Raw genomic sequence first — 18,637 nt, forward strand, 5'->3', positions numbered from 1 at the left:
GACCAGCACCCTCCCTAAGCTTGGGCAGTGAAGACTCCATTCTAAGCCTGTAAGTTTTGCCTTGACCTCTGTACTCTCCTGCCCTCCCACTTCTGAAGACCAGTCCACACCCTGTACTCAGGCTGCTTTAAATCCACAGATTCACCCGTAAAGGCTACTATTCCTATTGTCTGCAGGCTCAGTATACTTTTTGTTAAACTATCAGGCTCCTGCAGACAAGTGGGATCTTTGGTTAAATTCCCATGTTCAGACAAAACAGCAGCTTGACAAGTTTTTAAGTAGGCATAATTTTTAGAGCATTTTAGTAAAATTTTAATGAAATTTGGTAGAATAAAGATCTAAAAGATTTGTAATTTCATATGGATAATCCACAGTTAATGGTATATCTAAAAAGTTTTTAAACATTTTTCTTAGTTACTTGCAGAAATTCTGTCACTAAATTATAACTCTATGTGGCCTTAGATTTTATGGGACACATATATTTGAAGAATGTGTCTGCATTTTCAATGGAATTGTATCATAAGGTACTGCCTATATTTTGTTACCTGATTTCCCTTCTGGAAAATGTTTATCTGTATGATAAACTTTGCTGGAGTTAATGTCAGGGGGGAAAAAATCTTGTCTTTCTGGACAAACCTGTATGCTTTTATGGTAGTTACTGATATGTACCTGCCCAATAGCCATCCCCCTTTCTTTCTTGCTAATTTTAGAACTTCATTTTTTTTTTCAATCTGTCCAGCTCCTAGGGTTGCCAGATTTAGCAAAAAAAAAAAAAAAAAAAAAAAAAAAAATTTAGAGGACATACAGTTAAATTTTAATTTTAGGTAAACAACAAATAATGTTTTAGTATAAATATGCCCCAAATAGTAAGTATATTTAATATCCAACAAAGAACAGAATTTTCATGGATGGATTGGACTAAGCGTAACTTAATATATGAAGAATTTAGTGTAAATATGTCCCAAATCCTAGCCCTAAACCTAAACCTAACCCTGTCTCTGGACCCTCACTTTCCCAGCCTTTCTTATAGCTAACAGTAGCCACGTGACCAGTGAGATGTAAGGGGAAAATCTATCAGGGCTTCTGGGAAGAGACTGATTGTTTTCCCCTCTCCCTGCCTTGAATGTGTACATCAAGGCCCAGATCTGCAAGAGCCGTGGAAGAGCCATGAGGTGGCAAGCATGAGGATGAAATCAAACATGCTAAAGAAGGTAAAGCAGAAAGAGAGCTGTTGCAATTCTTTTGATGAGTACCACCAGCCCTATGCTGCCTGCTTCCTGATTTCTTATGTGTGAGACCGAGGAACTCCTCATTGTTTAAGCCACTGTTAAGTGAGGATTTCTGATATTGCAGTCCCATACATTCCTGGCTAGTACTCCTCCCTTTCTTTGTCTTATGGCCTGTGGTAGGGCCTCAAGGACAATGTTCAATGATGGTGGCAGTAGTGGTCATTCTTGAACTGTCTCTGCTTTTAATGGAAAGATAGAATCCTCCTAAAGCTGGACTACTGAGAATATTGTTGGCCCTGGGGTTTTGGTTGAACAAGGCAATAATCAGGGTCAGAAAATCCTCTTCTACTTCTACTCTGCTCGAAGATTTTCACCTATTTATTAATGTTGAATTGCATTACATGATTTTTTTAATTTTCCCATATATGGAGATGATCATAGGATTTTTCTTTTCTAATCTGTTAATGTGGTGAATTGTGTTGTTTGGTTTTTCTAATGTTGAGTCTTCCTCACATCCTTCCTTATCATGATGAAGGTAAAAATGCATACTGCTAACTTTTATTTGGAATGTTTGCCTCTGTGTTCCCGAGATCGACCTATGTATTCTTTTTAATTTTTTTTTAATGTTTATTTTTGAGAGAGAGAGAAAGAGAGAGACAGAGCATGAGTAGGGGGAGGGGCAGAGAGAGAAGGACACAGAATCTGAAACAGGCTCCAGGCTCTGAGCTGTCAGTGCAGAGCCTGACGCAGGGCTTGAACTCACTAACTGTGAGATCATGACCTGAGCCAAAGTCGGACACTCAACTGACTGAGACACACAGGTGCCCCAACCCATGTATTTTTTTATTGCACTGTCCTCATCCAGTTTTGGTAGCATAGCTATAGTAGCTTCATAAAATCAGTTGGCAAGCTTTTCTTCTTTTCTTTTTCTATGAAATGGTTTAAGATGTTGATTAGTGATCCTTTAAAGTTAGTAGAACTTGCCTATAAAAGGGCCTGAGGACTTTTTCCTTCTGGTATATTTCTGTGTGCATACATGTGTGCACACACCCACATGTGTTGTTTAACACAGAAATCTATTTTTGATTACCAGTTCAAATGATCTAATGGCATCATTTTCTTTGAGTTTCCTGCTTTTTTTTGAGTTAATTTTGACAATTTTGATTTCTCAAGGAAAATTCTCATTTCAGTAAAAAATACATGGCATAAAGTTATCATACGACAATTTTTAAAAAATTCTATGTATCTTTGTTCATCTTAATATTATTTCTTTGTGCCTTCTCTTTTTTAATTTCAGATTTATTGAGGCATAATTGACATACAAAATTGTAAGATATTTAAAGTGTACATTGTGGGAGTTTGAGAACCCACACACACACACACACACATTGTGGAAGAATTCCTTCCCATCTAGTTAACACGTACATCATCTCACATATTTATTTATTTATTAAAAAAAATTTTTTAAACATTTATTTATTTTTGAGAAGAGAGAGACAGAGCATGAGTGGGGGAGGAGAAAGGAAGAGGGAGACACAGAATCTGAAACAGGCTCCAGGCTCTGAGCTGTCAGCACAGAGCCTGACACGGGGCTCAAACTCACGGACCGCGAGATCATGACCTGAGCCGAAGTCGGACGCTAAACCGACTGAGCCACCCAGGTGCCCCTCACATATTTATTTATTTTTTAAAAATTAATGGGAACATTTAAGTTCTCTCTTAGCAAATGTCAATTATACACTATATCATTATCAACTATAGTCACCATGTTTTACATCAGATCTTCAGACATTATTCATTTTATAGTGGAAAGTTTGTACCCTTTACCAACCTGTATCCACTTCTCAATCCCTGGCACTCACTTTTATATTCTCTGTTTCTATATATTTGATATTTAAAAAAATTCCACATATAAGTGATACCATGCAGCATTTGTCTTTCTGTGCCTGGCTTATTTCACTCAGCATAATACCCTCCAGATTCATGTTGTCCCCTCCATGTTGTCACAAATGGCAGGATTTCCTTCTTTTTTAAGGCTGAATAACATTATATTATGTTATATTATTTATATAACATTATTTATATAATATTATTTATATTATAAATATTTATATAATATTATTTATATTATATATATTTATATTATATTATATTATATTATATTACATTATATTCACACTCACACACACACACAAATCTATGTCACATTTCCTTTTGCCATTCATCCATCCACAGACACTTAAATAGTGTCCATATCTTGGCTATTATGAATACTGCAGTGAAAACGGGAATACACACCTCTTGAGATAATGATTTTTGTTTCCTTTGGCTGTATACCCAGAAGTGGGATTGCTGATCAGATGGTAGTTCTACTTTTAATTTCTAGCGAAACTTGTATATTATTTCCCCTAGTGGCTTTACTAGTTTACATTTTCCCCAGCAGTATGCAATGATTCCCTTTTCTCCACCACCTGCAAACATTTGTTCTCTTGTCTTTTTGAGGCCAACCATTGTGACAGGTGTGAGGGATATCTCATTGTGGTTGTGATTTGCATTTCCCTAAGGATTAGTGATGTTGAGCACCTTTTCACATCCCTGTTGGCCCTTTGTCTTCTTTGGAAAAATGTCTGTTCGGGTCCTTTCCCTATTTTTTAATTGGGTTATTTGGTTTTTTTGCTATTGAATTGTATGTGCTTCTTAATGTATTTTGTATATTAACCTTTTATTGGATTTGTGGGTTGCAAGTATTTTATCCCATTTCAAAAGTTGTGTTTCCATTTTGTTGGTGGTTTCTTTTTCTGTGCAGAAGCTTTTTACTTTGATGTCGACTCATTTATTTATTTTGGCTTTTGTTATCCCTTGCTTTTGGTTTAAATCCAAAATATCATTGAGCTTACCCCTGTGCTTTCTTAGGAGTTTTATGGCTTCAGGTCTTATGTTGAAGTCTTTAATCCATTTTGAGTTAATTTTTGTGTATAAGATTGTGGTCTAGTTTCATTCTTTTCAATGTGGAGGTACAGTTTTCCCAACACCATTTGTTGATGAGGTTATCCTTTTTGCCATTGTATGTTCTTGGATCCTTTGTCAAAACCTAATTGACCATAAAAACATGGTTTTATTCCTGGGCTCTTTGTTCTATTGATTTATGTGTCTGTTTTTAATGTCAATACCATACTGTTTTGATAACTAAAGATTTGTAATATAGTTTGGAGTCGGGAAGTATGATACCTTCAGCTTTTTTCTTTTTCAGGATTGCTTTCTCTATTCAGAGTTTCTGAGTATTAGGAATCATTTCTTCTATCCCTGTAAAAAAAAAAATGCCATTGGAATGGCAAGTCTTAGAGATTGCTTTGGGTGGTATGGCCATTTTAACAAGATTAGTTTTTCCAATTCATGAATTTGAAATATATTTCCATTTACTTGTGTCTTCTTCAATTTCCTTCATCAATGTTTTATAGTTTTCAGATCTTTCACATGCTTGGTTAAATTTATTCCTTCCTAAGTATTTTATTCTTTTTTGATGCTATTGTAAATGGGATTATTTTCTTAATTTCTCTTTCTGATAGTTTATTGTTAGTGTATAGAAATGCAACTGATTTTTGTATATTGATTTTGTATCCTACAGCTTTACTGAATTCATTTATTACTTCTAACCATTTTTTGGTGGTGTATTTAGAACTTTATATATAGAATATGTCATTTTCAGAGACAATTTTACTTCTTCCTTTCTGATTTAAATATCTTTCATTTCTTTTTCTTGCCTAGTTGCCTTGGCTAGGACTTCCAGAACTATGTTGAATAAAAGTTGCAAGAGTGGGCATCCTAGTCATATTCCTGATCTTAGGGAAAAAAAAACTTTTAGCTTTTGTTCATTGAGTATAATGTTAGCTGTGGGGTGTCATATATGGCTTTTATGATGTTGAAATTGCTTTTATATCCAATTTGTTGAGAGTTTTTATTATGCAAGGATATTGAATATTGTCAAATGCTTTTTCTGTATCCATTGAGATGATCATATGATTTTCATCCTTCATTTTGTTAATGTAGTATATTGCATGTGTTGATTTGTATATGTTGAACCATCCTTGCATCCAGGAATAAATCATACTTGATCATGGTGTATGGGCCTATATATGCATTGTTAAATTCAATTGGCTAATATTTTACTGAGAATTTTTTGTATCTATGTTTATCAGGAACATTGGCCTGTAATTTTCTTTTCTTGTCTGCTTTGGTATGAGGGTAATGCTGGCTTCATAAAATGAGTTTGGAAGTTCTCCTCTTCTATTTTTTGGAAGAATTTGAGAAGGGTTGGTATAAATTTTCTTTAAATGCTTGGCAGAATTCACCAGTGAAGTCATCTGATCCTGGACTTTGCTTCACTGGGAAGTTTTGATTACTGATTCATTCTCCTTACTAGTAATTGTTCTCTTCAGATTTTCTATTTCTTCATGATTCAAACTTGGTAAGTTTACGTTTCTAGGAATTCATCCATTTCATCTAGGTTATCTAATTTTTCATGTATAACTGTTCATATAATTTCTTATGATCCTTAGTATTTCTGTGTCATCATTTGTAATGTCTCCCCTTTCATTTTGATTTTATTTGAGTCTTCTCTCTTTTTCTTTCTTAGTTTGTCTAGCTAGAGGTTTGTCAATTTGGTTTATCTTTTCAAAACACTAGCTCTTGGTTTCATTGATATTTTTTCTTGTCGTGCTTGTCTCTATTTTATTTATTTCCACTCTGATCTTTGTTATTTCCTTCCTTATAACTTTGGACTTAGTTTGTTCTTCTTTTTCTAGTTCTTTGAGGTATAAAGTTAGGTTGTTTATTTGAGATCTTTCTGTTTTCTTAGTATATATGTTTATTGCTATGAACTTAGAACTGCTTTTGTTGCATCCTGTATGTTTTGGCATGTTATGTTTCAATTTTTGTCTCAAGGTATTTTTTAATTTCCCTTTTGATTTCTCCTTCGACCCATTGGTTGTTTAAATTGCACATATTTGTGAATTTTCCAGTTTTTCTCTTGTAATTGATTTCTAGTTTCATACCATTGTGGTTAGAAAAGAAGCTTGGTATGATTTTAATTATCTTAAATATATTAAGACTTGTTTTAATTTGTATTTCCCTAGTATCTAATGATGTTAAGCATGCTTTCATTTACCAATCTACCATCTGTATATCTTCTTTGGTAAAATTTCTGTTCTAGTCTTTTGTCTAATAGGTGATTGGGTTATTTAGTTTCTTATTGAGTTTCAATAAGAGTTCTTTGTATATTCTGGACAAAAATTCTTTGTCAAATATGTGTTTTGAAATATTAACTCCTCGTCTGTAGCTTTTCTTTTCATTTTCTTAATATTGTCTTTCAAAGAGAGGAAATTTTAAATTTTGATGAAGTCCAATATGTTAATTTTTTACTTTTATGGATTTGTGGTATTTAAGAAATCTTTGCCTAATCTGAGGAAACAAAAAATTTCCCCCTTTGTTTTCTTCTAAAAGCTTTTTTTAGTTTTAGGCTTTACATTTAGTTCTATGATCTATTCCAAGTAAATTTTTATACATGGTGCAAGGTATGGGTCAAGGTTCTCTAAATAACTATCTTCAACTGTTTCAGCACCATTTGCTGAAAAGATTATCCTTTCTCCATTGAATTGCCTTCATGTCCTTGTTTAGAATAAATTGACCATGTTTGTGTAGGTTTACTCCTGAACTCTCTGTTTTGTTCTATTGATCTCAATATTCATCCTTTTGCTAATACCACACTGTCTTGATAACTAGAACTTTATACTAACTCAAATAACCTAAGTTCTCCAACGTTACTTTTCTTTTTCAAAATTATTTTGCGGGGCGCCTGGGTGGCCCAGTCGGCTAAGCGTCCGACTTCGGCTCAGGTCATGATCTCCCAGTTCGTGAGTTGGCGCCCGGCGTCTGGCTCTGGGCTGATGGCTCGGAGCCTGGAGCCTGCTTCAAATTCTATGTCTCCCTCTCTCTCTCTGCTCCTCCCCTGCTCACGCTCGGTCTCTCTCTCCTTCAAAAATAAATAAAAATATTAAAAAAAAAATTATTTTGCATCTTTGCTTTTCCATATAAATTTTAGAATTGGCTTGTCAGTTTTTACCCATATATTCGATTGATCTTAATATGGATTGCATTGAATTAATAGACAACTTTGGATGATTAACATAACAATATAGAGTCTTCTAATTCATGAACGTGGCTTACCTTTGACCCCAAGATCAAGAGTCACGTGCTCTATTGACTGAACATGCCAGGGACCCTGGCATTGTTTTTTAAAATTCAATTTCCGGGGCCCCTGGGTGGCTCAGTCGGTTAAGCGGCCGAGGTCCATGAGTTCGAGCCCCGCGTGGGGCTCTGTGCTGACAGCTCAGAGCCTGGAGCCTGTTTTGGATTCTGTGTCTCCCTCTCTCTGACCCTCCCCCATTCATGCTCTGTCTCTCTCTGTCTCAAAAATAAATAAACGTTAAAAAAAAAAAAATAAAATAAAAAATAAAATTCAATTTCCAATTGTTGATTTCTAGTATATAGAAATTCAATTAATTTTTATATATTAATCTGATATCCTGAAACCATGTTAAACTCTCTTATTCATTCTCTCAGTGCTTTTTTGTAGATTATTTCAAATGTTCTTTGTAGTTATCATGCTGTTTACAAATAGAGACAGTTTAAATTTTATTTTCTATCTGCATACCTTTATTCTTTTTCTTACCTCATTGTATTGGCAAGGACCTTCCATACAATGTTAAATAGATGTGGTGAAAGTAGACATCTTTGCCTTGTTTCTGATCTTACATAGAAAGCAGTTGATCTTTCACTATTAAGTATGATTTTAGCTGTAGGTGTCCTATATTAGGCTGAGAAAGTTCCTTTATATTATATTTCCCTTAGGTTTTTTAAAATTATTATTTAATGCATGTTGAATTTTATTTTATTTTTATTTGTTGAGATGGAGATGGTCATATGGTTTTTCTTCTTCACTTGGTTGATACAATGATTTACATTGATTGATTTTTAAATGTTGCAACAGTCTTGCATTCTTAGGATAAACCCTACATGGTTATGATGTATTATTTCTTTAATATTGTGGGATTCCAATTTGCTCATATTTGTGGGACATTTTTATATCTATTTTCATGAAGAAGAATAGGCTGTGGTTTTCTTGTCCTCTAATGTCTGTCTAGTTGTGATATCAGGGTGATGCTGGCTTCATAAAATGGTCTGAGGAGTGTTGTATTCTATTTTCTAGAAGAATTTGTAGTAGAATTGGTAATATTTCTTTCTTGTTTGGTAGAATTCACCAGGGATGCCATCTGGAACTTGTGTTTTCTTTCTAAGAAAGTTTTTAAGTGCAAATTAAATTTCCTTAATAGATATAGGACTAATCAGGTTATCTATTTCTTCTTGATGAGCTTCAGTAGCATGTGTCTTTTAAAGAATTTGTCCATTAGTCTAAGGTGTCCAATTTATGGGCGTAAAGGTATTTATAATGTTCCCATATCAACCTTTAAATATCTATAGGATTTGTAATGATGACTCCTCTTTCATTCATGATAGTGGTAATTTGTTCCTTCTCTCTTTTTATCTTTGGTAGTCCTTTGTTAGGCTAGAGGTTTACCAAGTTTGTTGATATTTTCCAAGAAACAGATTTGGTTTCAGTAATTTTCTCTATTTTTATCTATTCTCAATTTCATTGCTTTTTACCTTCATTTCTTTTTTATTTTTTAAATTTGAAAAACAAATTTAATGTTTTTATTTATTTTGAGAGAGAGAGAGACAGACAGAGGACAAGCAGGGGAGGAGCAGAGAGAGTGGGAGACACAGAATCTGAAGCAGGGTCCAGGCTCTGAGCTGTCAGCACAGAGCCCAAGGCAGGGCTCGAGCTCATGAACTGCAAGAGCAGGACCTGAGCCAAAGTCAGACACTTAACTGACTGAGCCACCTAGCTGCTCCTTTACTTTCATTTCTATTATTTACTTCTTTCTGCTTGCTTTGGGTATAATTTGCTTTTCTTTTCCTAGATTCTTGAAGTAGGAACTTAGATAATTAGTTAGAGATCTATCTTCCTTTCTAGTATAAGCATCTAATGCTATAATTTTCTCTATAAATAGTATTTTAGTTGCATTCTATAAATTTTGATATGTTTTATTTTCATTCAATTAAAATATTTAATACTTTATTATTATTATTATTATTATTTTTTTTTTTTTTTTAATAATGATTTCAGGAATAAAATTTAGTGATTCATCACTTACATATAACACCCAGTGCTCATCCCAGCAAGTGTCCTGCTTAATGTCCCTTACCCATTTAGCCCATCCCCCCACTCACCACCCTGCCAACAACCCTCAGTTTATTCTCTGTATTTAAGAGTCTCTTATGGTTTGTCTCCCTCTCTGTTTTTATATTATTTTTGCTTCACTTCCCTTATGTTCATCTGTTTTGTTTCTTAAATTCCATATGAGTGAAGTCATATGATATTTGTCTTTCTCTGACCGACTTATTTCTCTTAACATAATACACTCTAGTTCCATCCACATTGTTGCAAATGGCAAGATTTCATTCTTTTTGATCGCCAAGTAATATTCCATTGTGTGTGTGTGTGTGTGTGTGTGTGTGTGTGTGTGTGTGTAGACCACATCTTTATCCATTCAGCAGTTGATGGACATTTGGGCTCTTTCCATAATTTGGCTATTGTTCATAGTGCAGCTATAAACATTGCGTGCATGTGCCCCTTCGACTAGCACTCCTGTATCCTTTGGATAAATACCTAGTAGTGCAATTGCTGGGTCTTAGGGTAGTTCTATTTTTAATTTTTTGAGGAACCTCCCTACAGTTTTCCAGAGTGGCTTCACCAGTTTGGATTCCCACCAGCAGTGCAAAAGTGTTCCTCTTTCTCTGCATCTTCACCGACATCTGTTGTTGCCTGACTTGTTGATTTTAGCCACATCTTGCCAGATGTGAGGTGGTATCTCTCTGTGGTTTTGATTTGTACTTCCCTGATGATGAGTGATGTTGAGCATCTTTTCATGTGTCTGTTAGCCATCTGGATGTCTTCTTTGGAAAAGTGTCTATTCATGTCTTTTGTTGTATTATTTGTTTTTTGGGTATTGAGTTTGGTAAGTTCTTTATAGATTTTGGACACTAACCCTTTATCTGATATGTCATTTGCAAATATCTTCTCCCATTCTGTTGGTTGCCTTTTAGTTTTGCTGATTGTTTCCTTTGCTGTGCAGAAGCTTTTTATCTTGATGAGGTCCCAATAGTTCATTTTTGCTTTTGTTTCCCTCGCCTATGGAGACGTGCCAAGTAACAAGTTGCTGCAGCCACGGTCAAAGAGGTTGTTGCCTATTTTCTCCTCTAGGATTTTGATGGCTTGCTGTCTTACATTTAGGTTTTATCCATTCTGAGTTTGTTTTTGTATATGGTGTAAGAAAGTGGTCCAGGCTGATCCTTCTGCATGTTGCTGTCCAATTTCTCAACACCATTTGTTGAAGAGACTGTCTTTTTTCCATTGGATATTCTTTCCTGCTTTGTCAAAGATTAGTTGGGCATGAATTTGTGGGTCCATTTCTGGGTTCTCTATTCTGTTCCATTGACCTATGTGTCTGTTTTTGTGCCAGTTCCATACTGTCTTGATGATAACAGCTTTGTAATATAGCTTGAAGTCTGGAACTGTGATGCCTCCAGACTTGGTTTTCTTTTTCAGAATTGCTTTGGCTATTCGGGATCTTTTCTGGTTCCATACAAATTTTAGGATTGTTTGTTCTAGCTCTGTGAAGAATGCTCGTGTTATTTTAATAGGGATTGCATTGAATATGTAGATTGCTTTGGGTAGTGTTGACATTTAACAATATTCTTCCAATCCATGAGCATGGAATGTTTTTCCATTTTTTTGTGTCTTCTTCAATTTGTTTCATAAGCTTTCTATGGTTTTTAGTGTATAGATTTTTCACTTCTTTGTTGAGGTTTATTCCTAGGTATTTTATGGGTTTTGGTGCAATTGTAAATGGAATCAATTCCTTGATTTCTCTTTCTGCTGCTTCATTATTGGTATATAGAAATGCAACTGATTTCTGTACATTCATTTTATATCCTGCGACTCTGCCGAATTCATGTATCAGTTCTAGCAGTTTTTTGGTGGAGTCTTTTGGGTTTTCCACATAGAGTATCATGTTGTCTGTGAATACTGAAAGTTTGATTTCCTCCTTGCTGATTTGGATGCCTTTTGTTTCTTTGTGTTGTCTGATTGCTGAGGCTAGGACTTCCAACACCAAGTTGAATAACAGTGGTGAGAGTGGACATCCTTGTTGTGTTCTTGGCCTTAAGGGGAAGCTCTCAGTTTTTCCCCACTGAGGATAATAGTGTGGTGAGTCTTTCATATATGGTCTTTATGATCTTGAAGTATGATCCTTCTATCCCTACTTCCTTAAGGGTTTTTATCAAGAAAAGATGCTGTATTTTGTCAAATGCTTTTTCTGCATCAATTCAAAATATTTTTAAATGTCCTCATGATTTACTCTTTGGCTAATGAGTTACTTAAAAGTATGTTCTTTAATTTGTAAATATTTGGGAAATTTTCTAGATATTTTTCTCTAATTCATGTCTGGTTTAACTATGCTATAGTCAGAGATATATTTTGTAAAATTTCAGTTCCTTTAAGTTTCATAAGATTTTTTTTTATGGTTCAGAATAATCTATTTTGTTGAATGTGCATTTGAAATGAGTGAGCATTCTACTGTTTGTTTTAATTCCTTAAATGTGTTAAAATAGGTTGTTAATGTTCAAGTTATCTATATTGTTATTGATTTTTGCCTCAAGTATTTTGAATCTCTGTTATTAGGTACATACACAGGATTCTTTTGTCTTTTTGCTGAATTGGACTTTTTATTATTGATATCCCTCTTTATTCTTGCTACTGTGTCATTTGTCTGATATTAATAGAGGCAATTTAGATTTTTTGGATTATTTTTTGCATGGTATAGCTTTCCCATCGATCTCCTTTTTATTAATTTTAAATTTACATTTAATTGATGCCTTTTCCCAACATTTATTTTTGACTTTTGTAAAAAAACTAACTTTAAATTTGGAATAATTTTAGATTTACAGAAAAGTTGCTGTATACCCTCATTCAATTTCGCCTAATGTTAACGTCTTTTATTACCATGGCACAGTTGTCAAAACTAAGAAACCATCATTGGTACATTACTATTAACTAAATGCCAGTCTTCATTCAGATTCACTAGTTTTTACAGTGTCATTTTAGTGTTCCAAGATCTGATCAGGATATCACGGTGTATTTAGTCAACAAATCTCCTTAGTCTCCTCTAGTCTGAGATAGTTTTTCATTTTTTCTTTATTTTTCATGACAATAATAATTTTGAGGAGTACTAGTCAGGTATTTTGTAGAATTTCCTCAGTTTGGCTTTATCTGATTTTTTTTTTCATGATTAGACCAGGGTTATGGGTTTTTAGGTAGAACACTACATATATGATGTTCTCTCCTCATCACATCATATCAGAGGACATAAACTATCAACATAACTTATTATTGGTGATATTAACCTTGGGCATTTGGTTAAGGTAGGGCTTTCCAGGTTTCTCAACTGTAAATTTTCCAGTTTTCCCCTTTCTATACTCTGTTATTTGGGTATGAGTCAGTAAATCCAGTCCACATTCAAGGGAGGGAGAATTAAGCTACACCTCCTCTATGGAGGAACAACTACTTATATGTTATTAGGGATTCTTTTATAAGGAAGATTTTTCACTTCTCTTCCTCCTTCTATTTTATCCTTTTTATGTCATTAAATTTAAAATGAGTTTTTTGTATACCACATATAGTTGAATCTTGCTTATTTATCCAATCTGACAATCTGTGTCTTTTAATTGGTGTATTTAGACCATTCACATTTAATATACAGGCAGTACTTACTTTGCACTGTTTCAGTATGCCCAAATTTATTACCACAGTTTAATTAAATACCAGTCTCCTGAAAACATGGTCCAAATCCAGTTACTATGGTATATTAATTGTGAGTAATTACATAAAGCACAAACTTTACTCTAGATCTTTGTGCCAAAAATCACTATATAAATGACAGATGCATATCATGATTAGAAACCAATACTGTCACATCTATCAAAGTCTGTCAGTGATTGGTCACTGTATATCTATTTTTGAATTCACATACAGACCGCAAAGAATATGGTAGTATTGCCTTCTTGTCTCAGTGATAAAGCCACATGGGTTTTTACAAAAATGGATAATTAAAAGACAGAATTGGTGGGGCGCCTGGATGGCTCAGTCAGTTAAGTGTCTGACTCCGGATTTTGTCTCAGGTCATGATCTCATAGTTTGTGAGATCAAGCCCTGCATCAGGCTCCAAGCTGACAGTGTGAATCCTACTTGGGATTCTCTCTCTCCCTTTCTCTTTGCCCCTCCCCCATTCTCTCTCTCTCTCAAAATAAACAAATAAAACACTTTTTAAAAAAAGAATTGACTAGCAAAGTTGAAAGTGTAGCAAAGGGACAAAAGTGGATAGTGCTGAAAATGAAATGGAAATCAATTGTAAGTAGAATGGTAGAAGAAATAAGTGATTGTGAGAATGTTGACACTGCCACCATTCAAAAGGCTCTAGTAAAACAGCCAGAAGCACTTAGTTAAGGTTAATTTTTGACAAAGATGAGGAAAGTGGTTGTGATGATAGAACGAATATGTTCCAGAGGATGTGATTCCAGAAAAATTGTTTTACATTAAAAGATCTCAGAGTGGGAAAAAAGAACTCAGAGATATTTCTTAATATTAAAAAGGCAAAGAATAAAATTTTGGAATCTGGGCATATAGTAGGCATACAAATATACGCATTGATTTTTGTTTCATTTGGCTCTAGGTATAATTACTGGAACACACTGAACTTTAATACTTAAAGTCAGGGGTTTGCAAACTATGGTCCAGAGGTATAATCTATCCTGTGGTCTGATTTTGTACGGTCCTTAAGCTAAGAATGGTTTTTATATTTTTTAAGGGTTGCAAACAAAACAGAACAAAACAAAAGAAGAAGAATACGTTACAGAAACTGTATGTGGTATGCAATGCTTATAATATATTTCGTATCTGGTCCTTTCTAGAGAAACTGTGCACTCCTGCTTAAAATCATTGTGCACTTAATTCTTTTGGTAAGAAAATACATTCCCTCTGTAAAGGAGTAAATTATAAGTATGTGTAATAGGAACAAAAAAATTGATGGAACTAAAAAAGGGAAAAGAAATTAACAATTATACAACCATAATTTGAGACTTTAGCAAAACTCTCTTAGCAACTGACAGAATAAATGGGCAAAAAATTAACAGAGACATAAATTTGAGTAACATAATTAAATGGACCTAATTGAATATATTCAGAATACCCTACCTAACAAATAAAAAAATGCACGTTCACCTAAGTTGATCACATGGTAGGGTCATAAAATAACTCAGATTTCAAATAATTGAAAGCATGCAGTGTGTGTTCTCTAAACAGTGGGATTAGGCTGGAAATCAGTAATAAAAAATATAACTAGAAAGTACTGAAATCTATACACTTCTAAATATTCCATGGGTCAAAGAAGAAATTAGAAATATTTTAAATTAAATGATAATGAAAATATGATATAACAAACATTTTTTTCTGGCTATGATAGTGCTTTGTGTGAAATTCATAACCTTCAATTTTTATATCAGAAACAAATAACAGTTGAAAATTAGTGACCCAAGTATATTACCAATAAGTTTTTTAAAAAAGGAAAATTAAACCCCAAAAAAGTAAAAAGAAGGAAGAAATAATAAAAATAAGAGCAGATGACAATCAAATAGAAAATATAGCAGAAAGGATCAATAGCGTCATAATTTGATTCTTTAAAAATTACTATAGAATTGATAAACTGGAGAGGTTGATCAACAAAAAAGAGAAAAGCAGAAGTAACCATCAGGAATGAAAACACATCACCACAGATCCTACAGATACTACAAAAATAATTAGAGGATATTGTAAATAATTTCATTCCAGTAAATTTGAGATTTTAGATGAAATGGACAAATTTCTTGGACAAAGTTAATTTACTAAACCAACCCAGACAAAAGAGATAATCAAAATAGTCCTGTTAAAGAAATTAAACCTAAAAATATAAATACACCCCCAAAGAAAACCACAGATTCAAATAGTTGCACTGACAAATTCTTCCAAACATTTAGGAAAGAAATAATACCAATTTTATCCAAACTCTTCCAGAGAATATAAAAAGATAGCAGTCACTTACTGAGGCAAGACTAACTTTGATACTAAAGCAAAAGGAAAACATTAAAGGAAAGGAAAATTTAGGCCAGCCTCACAGAGGAACAAAATGGTAAAAATATTAGCAAATGAAATCAAATAATACATAACCAAGGTGTTCTCATCGCCAATTTGGCTTACTCCTCAAATGCATAGGGAATAAATAGGTGTCAGAGGAACCAGCTAAAACATTTAAATAAGAACCAGAGTCTCATGGCATAATACCCAAAATGTCAAAGTTCCTAGTGAAAGTCATTCACCATACCAAGAACCAGGAAGACCTCAAACTAAATTAAAAAGACAATGAATAGATTCCAACACCAAGATGACAGAGATCTTAGAACTATTGGACAGAATCTTTAAACAAGACATCATAAAAATGCTTTCACAAACAATTAAAAAATCATCTGAAACAAATTAAAAAATATAAAATCTCAGCCAAGAAACAGAAAGTTTCCACACATACAAAGATAGAACATATAATGAGAAACCAAATTAAAATTTTGGAACTGAAAAATACAAGTACAAAATCATCTAAGTACAAACAGTGGATGGCTCAACAACAGAATGAAGAGGGAGACAGGAATCAATGATGTACTAGGTAGAAAATAGAAATTACCCAGTTTGGGGACACCTGGGTGGCCCAGTCGGTTAGGCTTCCGACTTCAGCTCAGGTCATGTTCTCAAGGTTTGTGAGTTCCATCCCCTCATTGGGCTCTGTGATGACAGCTCAGAGCCTGGAGCCTGCTTTGGATTCTGTGTCTCCCTCTCTCTCTGCCCCCACTCTGCTCACGCTCTCTCTCTCTGTCTCTCAAAAATGAATAAATGTTAAAAAAAAAATTTTTTTTAAACCTGGAACCAGAAAAAAATTCTTGAAGTCAGCAAGAGAAAAACAACATCTTTCCAGGGGGAAAACAATTCAAATGACAGTGGATTTCTCATCAGAAACCATGGAGCCCCAAAAGAAGTGGCACGACTTGTGTTTTAAGTACTGAAAGAAAATCACACTGTCAACCCAGAGTCCTATATTTAGTGAAAGGATCTTTTAAAAATAAAGGGGGAAATCAAGACATTCTAAGATGAAGAAAAATGAAGATAATTTTTCACTAGTATACCAACTCTAAAAGAATAGCTAAAGAAAATTATCTAAATAGAAAGGAATTGATAAAAGAAAGAATCTTGACATCAGGAAGGAAGAAAGAACATGATAAGCAAAAATATAGGTAAAACAGTAGATTTTCCTTTCCCTCTTGAATTTTCTAAATTATATTTGATGGTTGAAACAAAAATTCTAACACTATTTGATGTCGTTCTAAATGTATGTAGAGGAAATAAACAAACAATCAACATAAGATCCAGCAATTATACTCCTGGGCCTTTATCCCAAGGAAATGAAAACATATATTCATAAAAAAAAAACTTGTACACAAATATTTCTAGCAGCTGTTCATAGTAGCCCCAAATGTTCGCAGTAGCCCCAAACTGGAAACAACCCACATATCCTTCAATAGGTGAGTGGTTTAACAGCTGTGGTACATTCATATTATGGAGCACTAGTCAGCAATAACAAGGAACAAACTATTGATATAAGCAACACTCTGGATGAATCTCCCAAGAACTATGCTGAGTGACAAAAGCCAATCCCAAAAGGGTACACAAGGCATGATTCCATTTATCTAACATACTTGAAATGATCAAATTATAGAAATTGAGAACAGACTGTTGTCAGCAGGGATTATTGAAGGGATGTGGGCAGGAGGGGAGTAGGTGTGACCATAAAAGGACACGATGAAGTATCTTTTGGTTGAAGGAAATATCCTGTATCTTGGTAGTATCGACATCCAGGTGTGATATTGCACTATAGTTTTGCCATAGGTTATTATTGAGGAAAACTGAGTTAAGAATGCAAGGGATCTCTCTGTGTTACTTCTTACATCCCAGTGACAATTATTTCAAAATCAAAAGTTCAATTAAAAAAGACACCAGTAGGAGAATGAAATGCCAAACCACAGAGTAGGAAAAATTATTTGCAATACATATAACTGATGAGAGATTAGAATCCAGAATGCATAGATAATTTCCATAAATAACTGAGAAAAAGAAAGATAACCCATTAAAAAAATTTTTTTAACGTTTATCTTCAAGACAGAGAGAAAGAGTGTGAGCAGGGGAGGGGCAGAGAGAGAGGGAGACATAGAATTCAAAGCAGGCTCCAGGCTCTGAGCTATCAGCACATAGCCTGCTGCAGGGGTTGAACCCATGAACAATGAGATCATGACCTGAGCCAAAGTTGATGCTTAACCAACTGAGCCACCCAGGCTCCCCAAGACAACCCATTTTTTTAAAAATATAGGTTCAAATCTTGAATCACTTTTTAAAAGAAGATACTCAAATGACCAATACATATACCAGAAAAACCCTACTCAACTTTATTGGTCATCAGGGAAATGAAGATTAAACCCACAAAGAGATCCCACAACAAACTCATCAGGATGGCTAAAATTCTAAAAAGAAACAAAACTGAAATCAAATGTTGATAAAGATATATATTATCTGGAATTCTCATGTACTGCTAGTAGGAAAATAAATCAGCATAATCATGTTGGAAAATCATTTGGCAATATCTACTAAAGCTGAGCATACGTATACCCTATGAAGCAATTCTACTTTTTGATATGCATCCAACAGAAATGCATATATATGTACATTAAAAGACATGTACAAGAATGTTCCTAGTAGTATTATTCCTAATGGCCCTATACTATAAACCACTGAAATTCCCATCAACAGTAGGATGAATACAAAATTGGGCACACTCATACATAATTCATTCATACATTTATACATATTTATCCTCAGTGCCTCTCTTTCCTTCCTATCCATCATCCAGCCCTCATGGCTCACCTCCAAATTTCTACCTGGATTTGTTCACTTCTCTTCAAATCCTCTGATACTTCCTCAAATCCACCATCATTTCTCACCTCGTTTACCAAAATAGCCTTTAACTAGTCTTCTTGCTCCCCTATGATTCATCATCTGTAAAGCAGTCAGAATGGTCTTATTAAAGTACAAATCAGATCACTTC

At 34.2% G+C, this 18,637-nt stretch overlaps 1 protein-coding gene across 12 annotated transcripts in view; it reads right to left on the reverse strand.

The window, feature by feature from the left end:
- The window catches only part of IQCH (IQ motif containing H), a 212,729-nt gene that overhangs the window by 119,034 nt on the left and 75,058 nt on the right, over positions 1–18,637 (reverse strand). Inside the window, exon 8 of one of the 12 annotated variants that reach the window (XM_042988570.1) lies at positions 18,560–18,588. The exons of the other annotated variants lie outside the window; for them this stretch is intronic. Coding sequence (XP_042844504.1) covers positions 18,575–18,588 — 14 coding nt within the window. The 3' untranslated portion in view covers positions 18,560–18,574. Of the gene's footprint in view, positions 1–18,559; positions 18,589–18,637 lie in introns of those variants that run through there. 12 annotated transcript variants of the gene reach the window in all.

Source organism: Panthera tigris, chromosome B3 (genome assembly GCF_018350195.1).
Source record: "Panthera tigris isolate Pti1 chromosome B3, P.tigris_Pti1_mat1.1, whole genome shotgun sequence".
Lineage (NCBI taxonomy): Eukaryota > Metazoa > Chordata > Mammalia > Carnivora > Felidae > Panthera > Panthera tigris.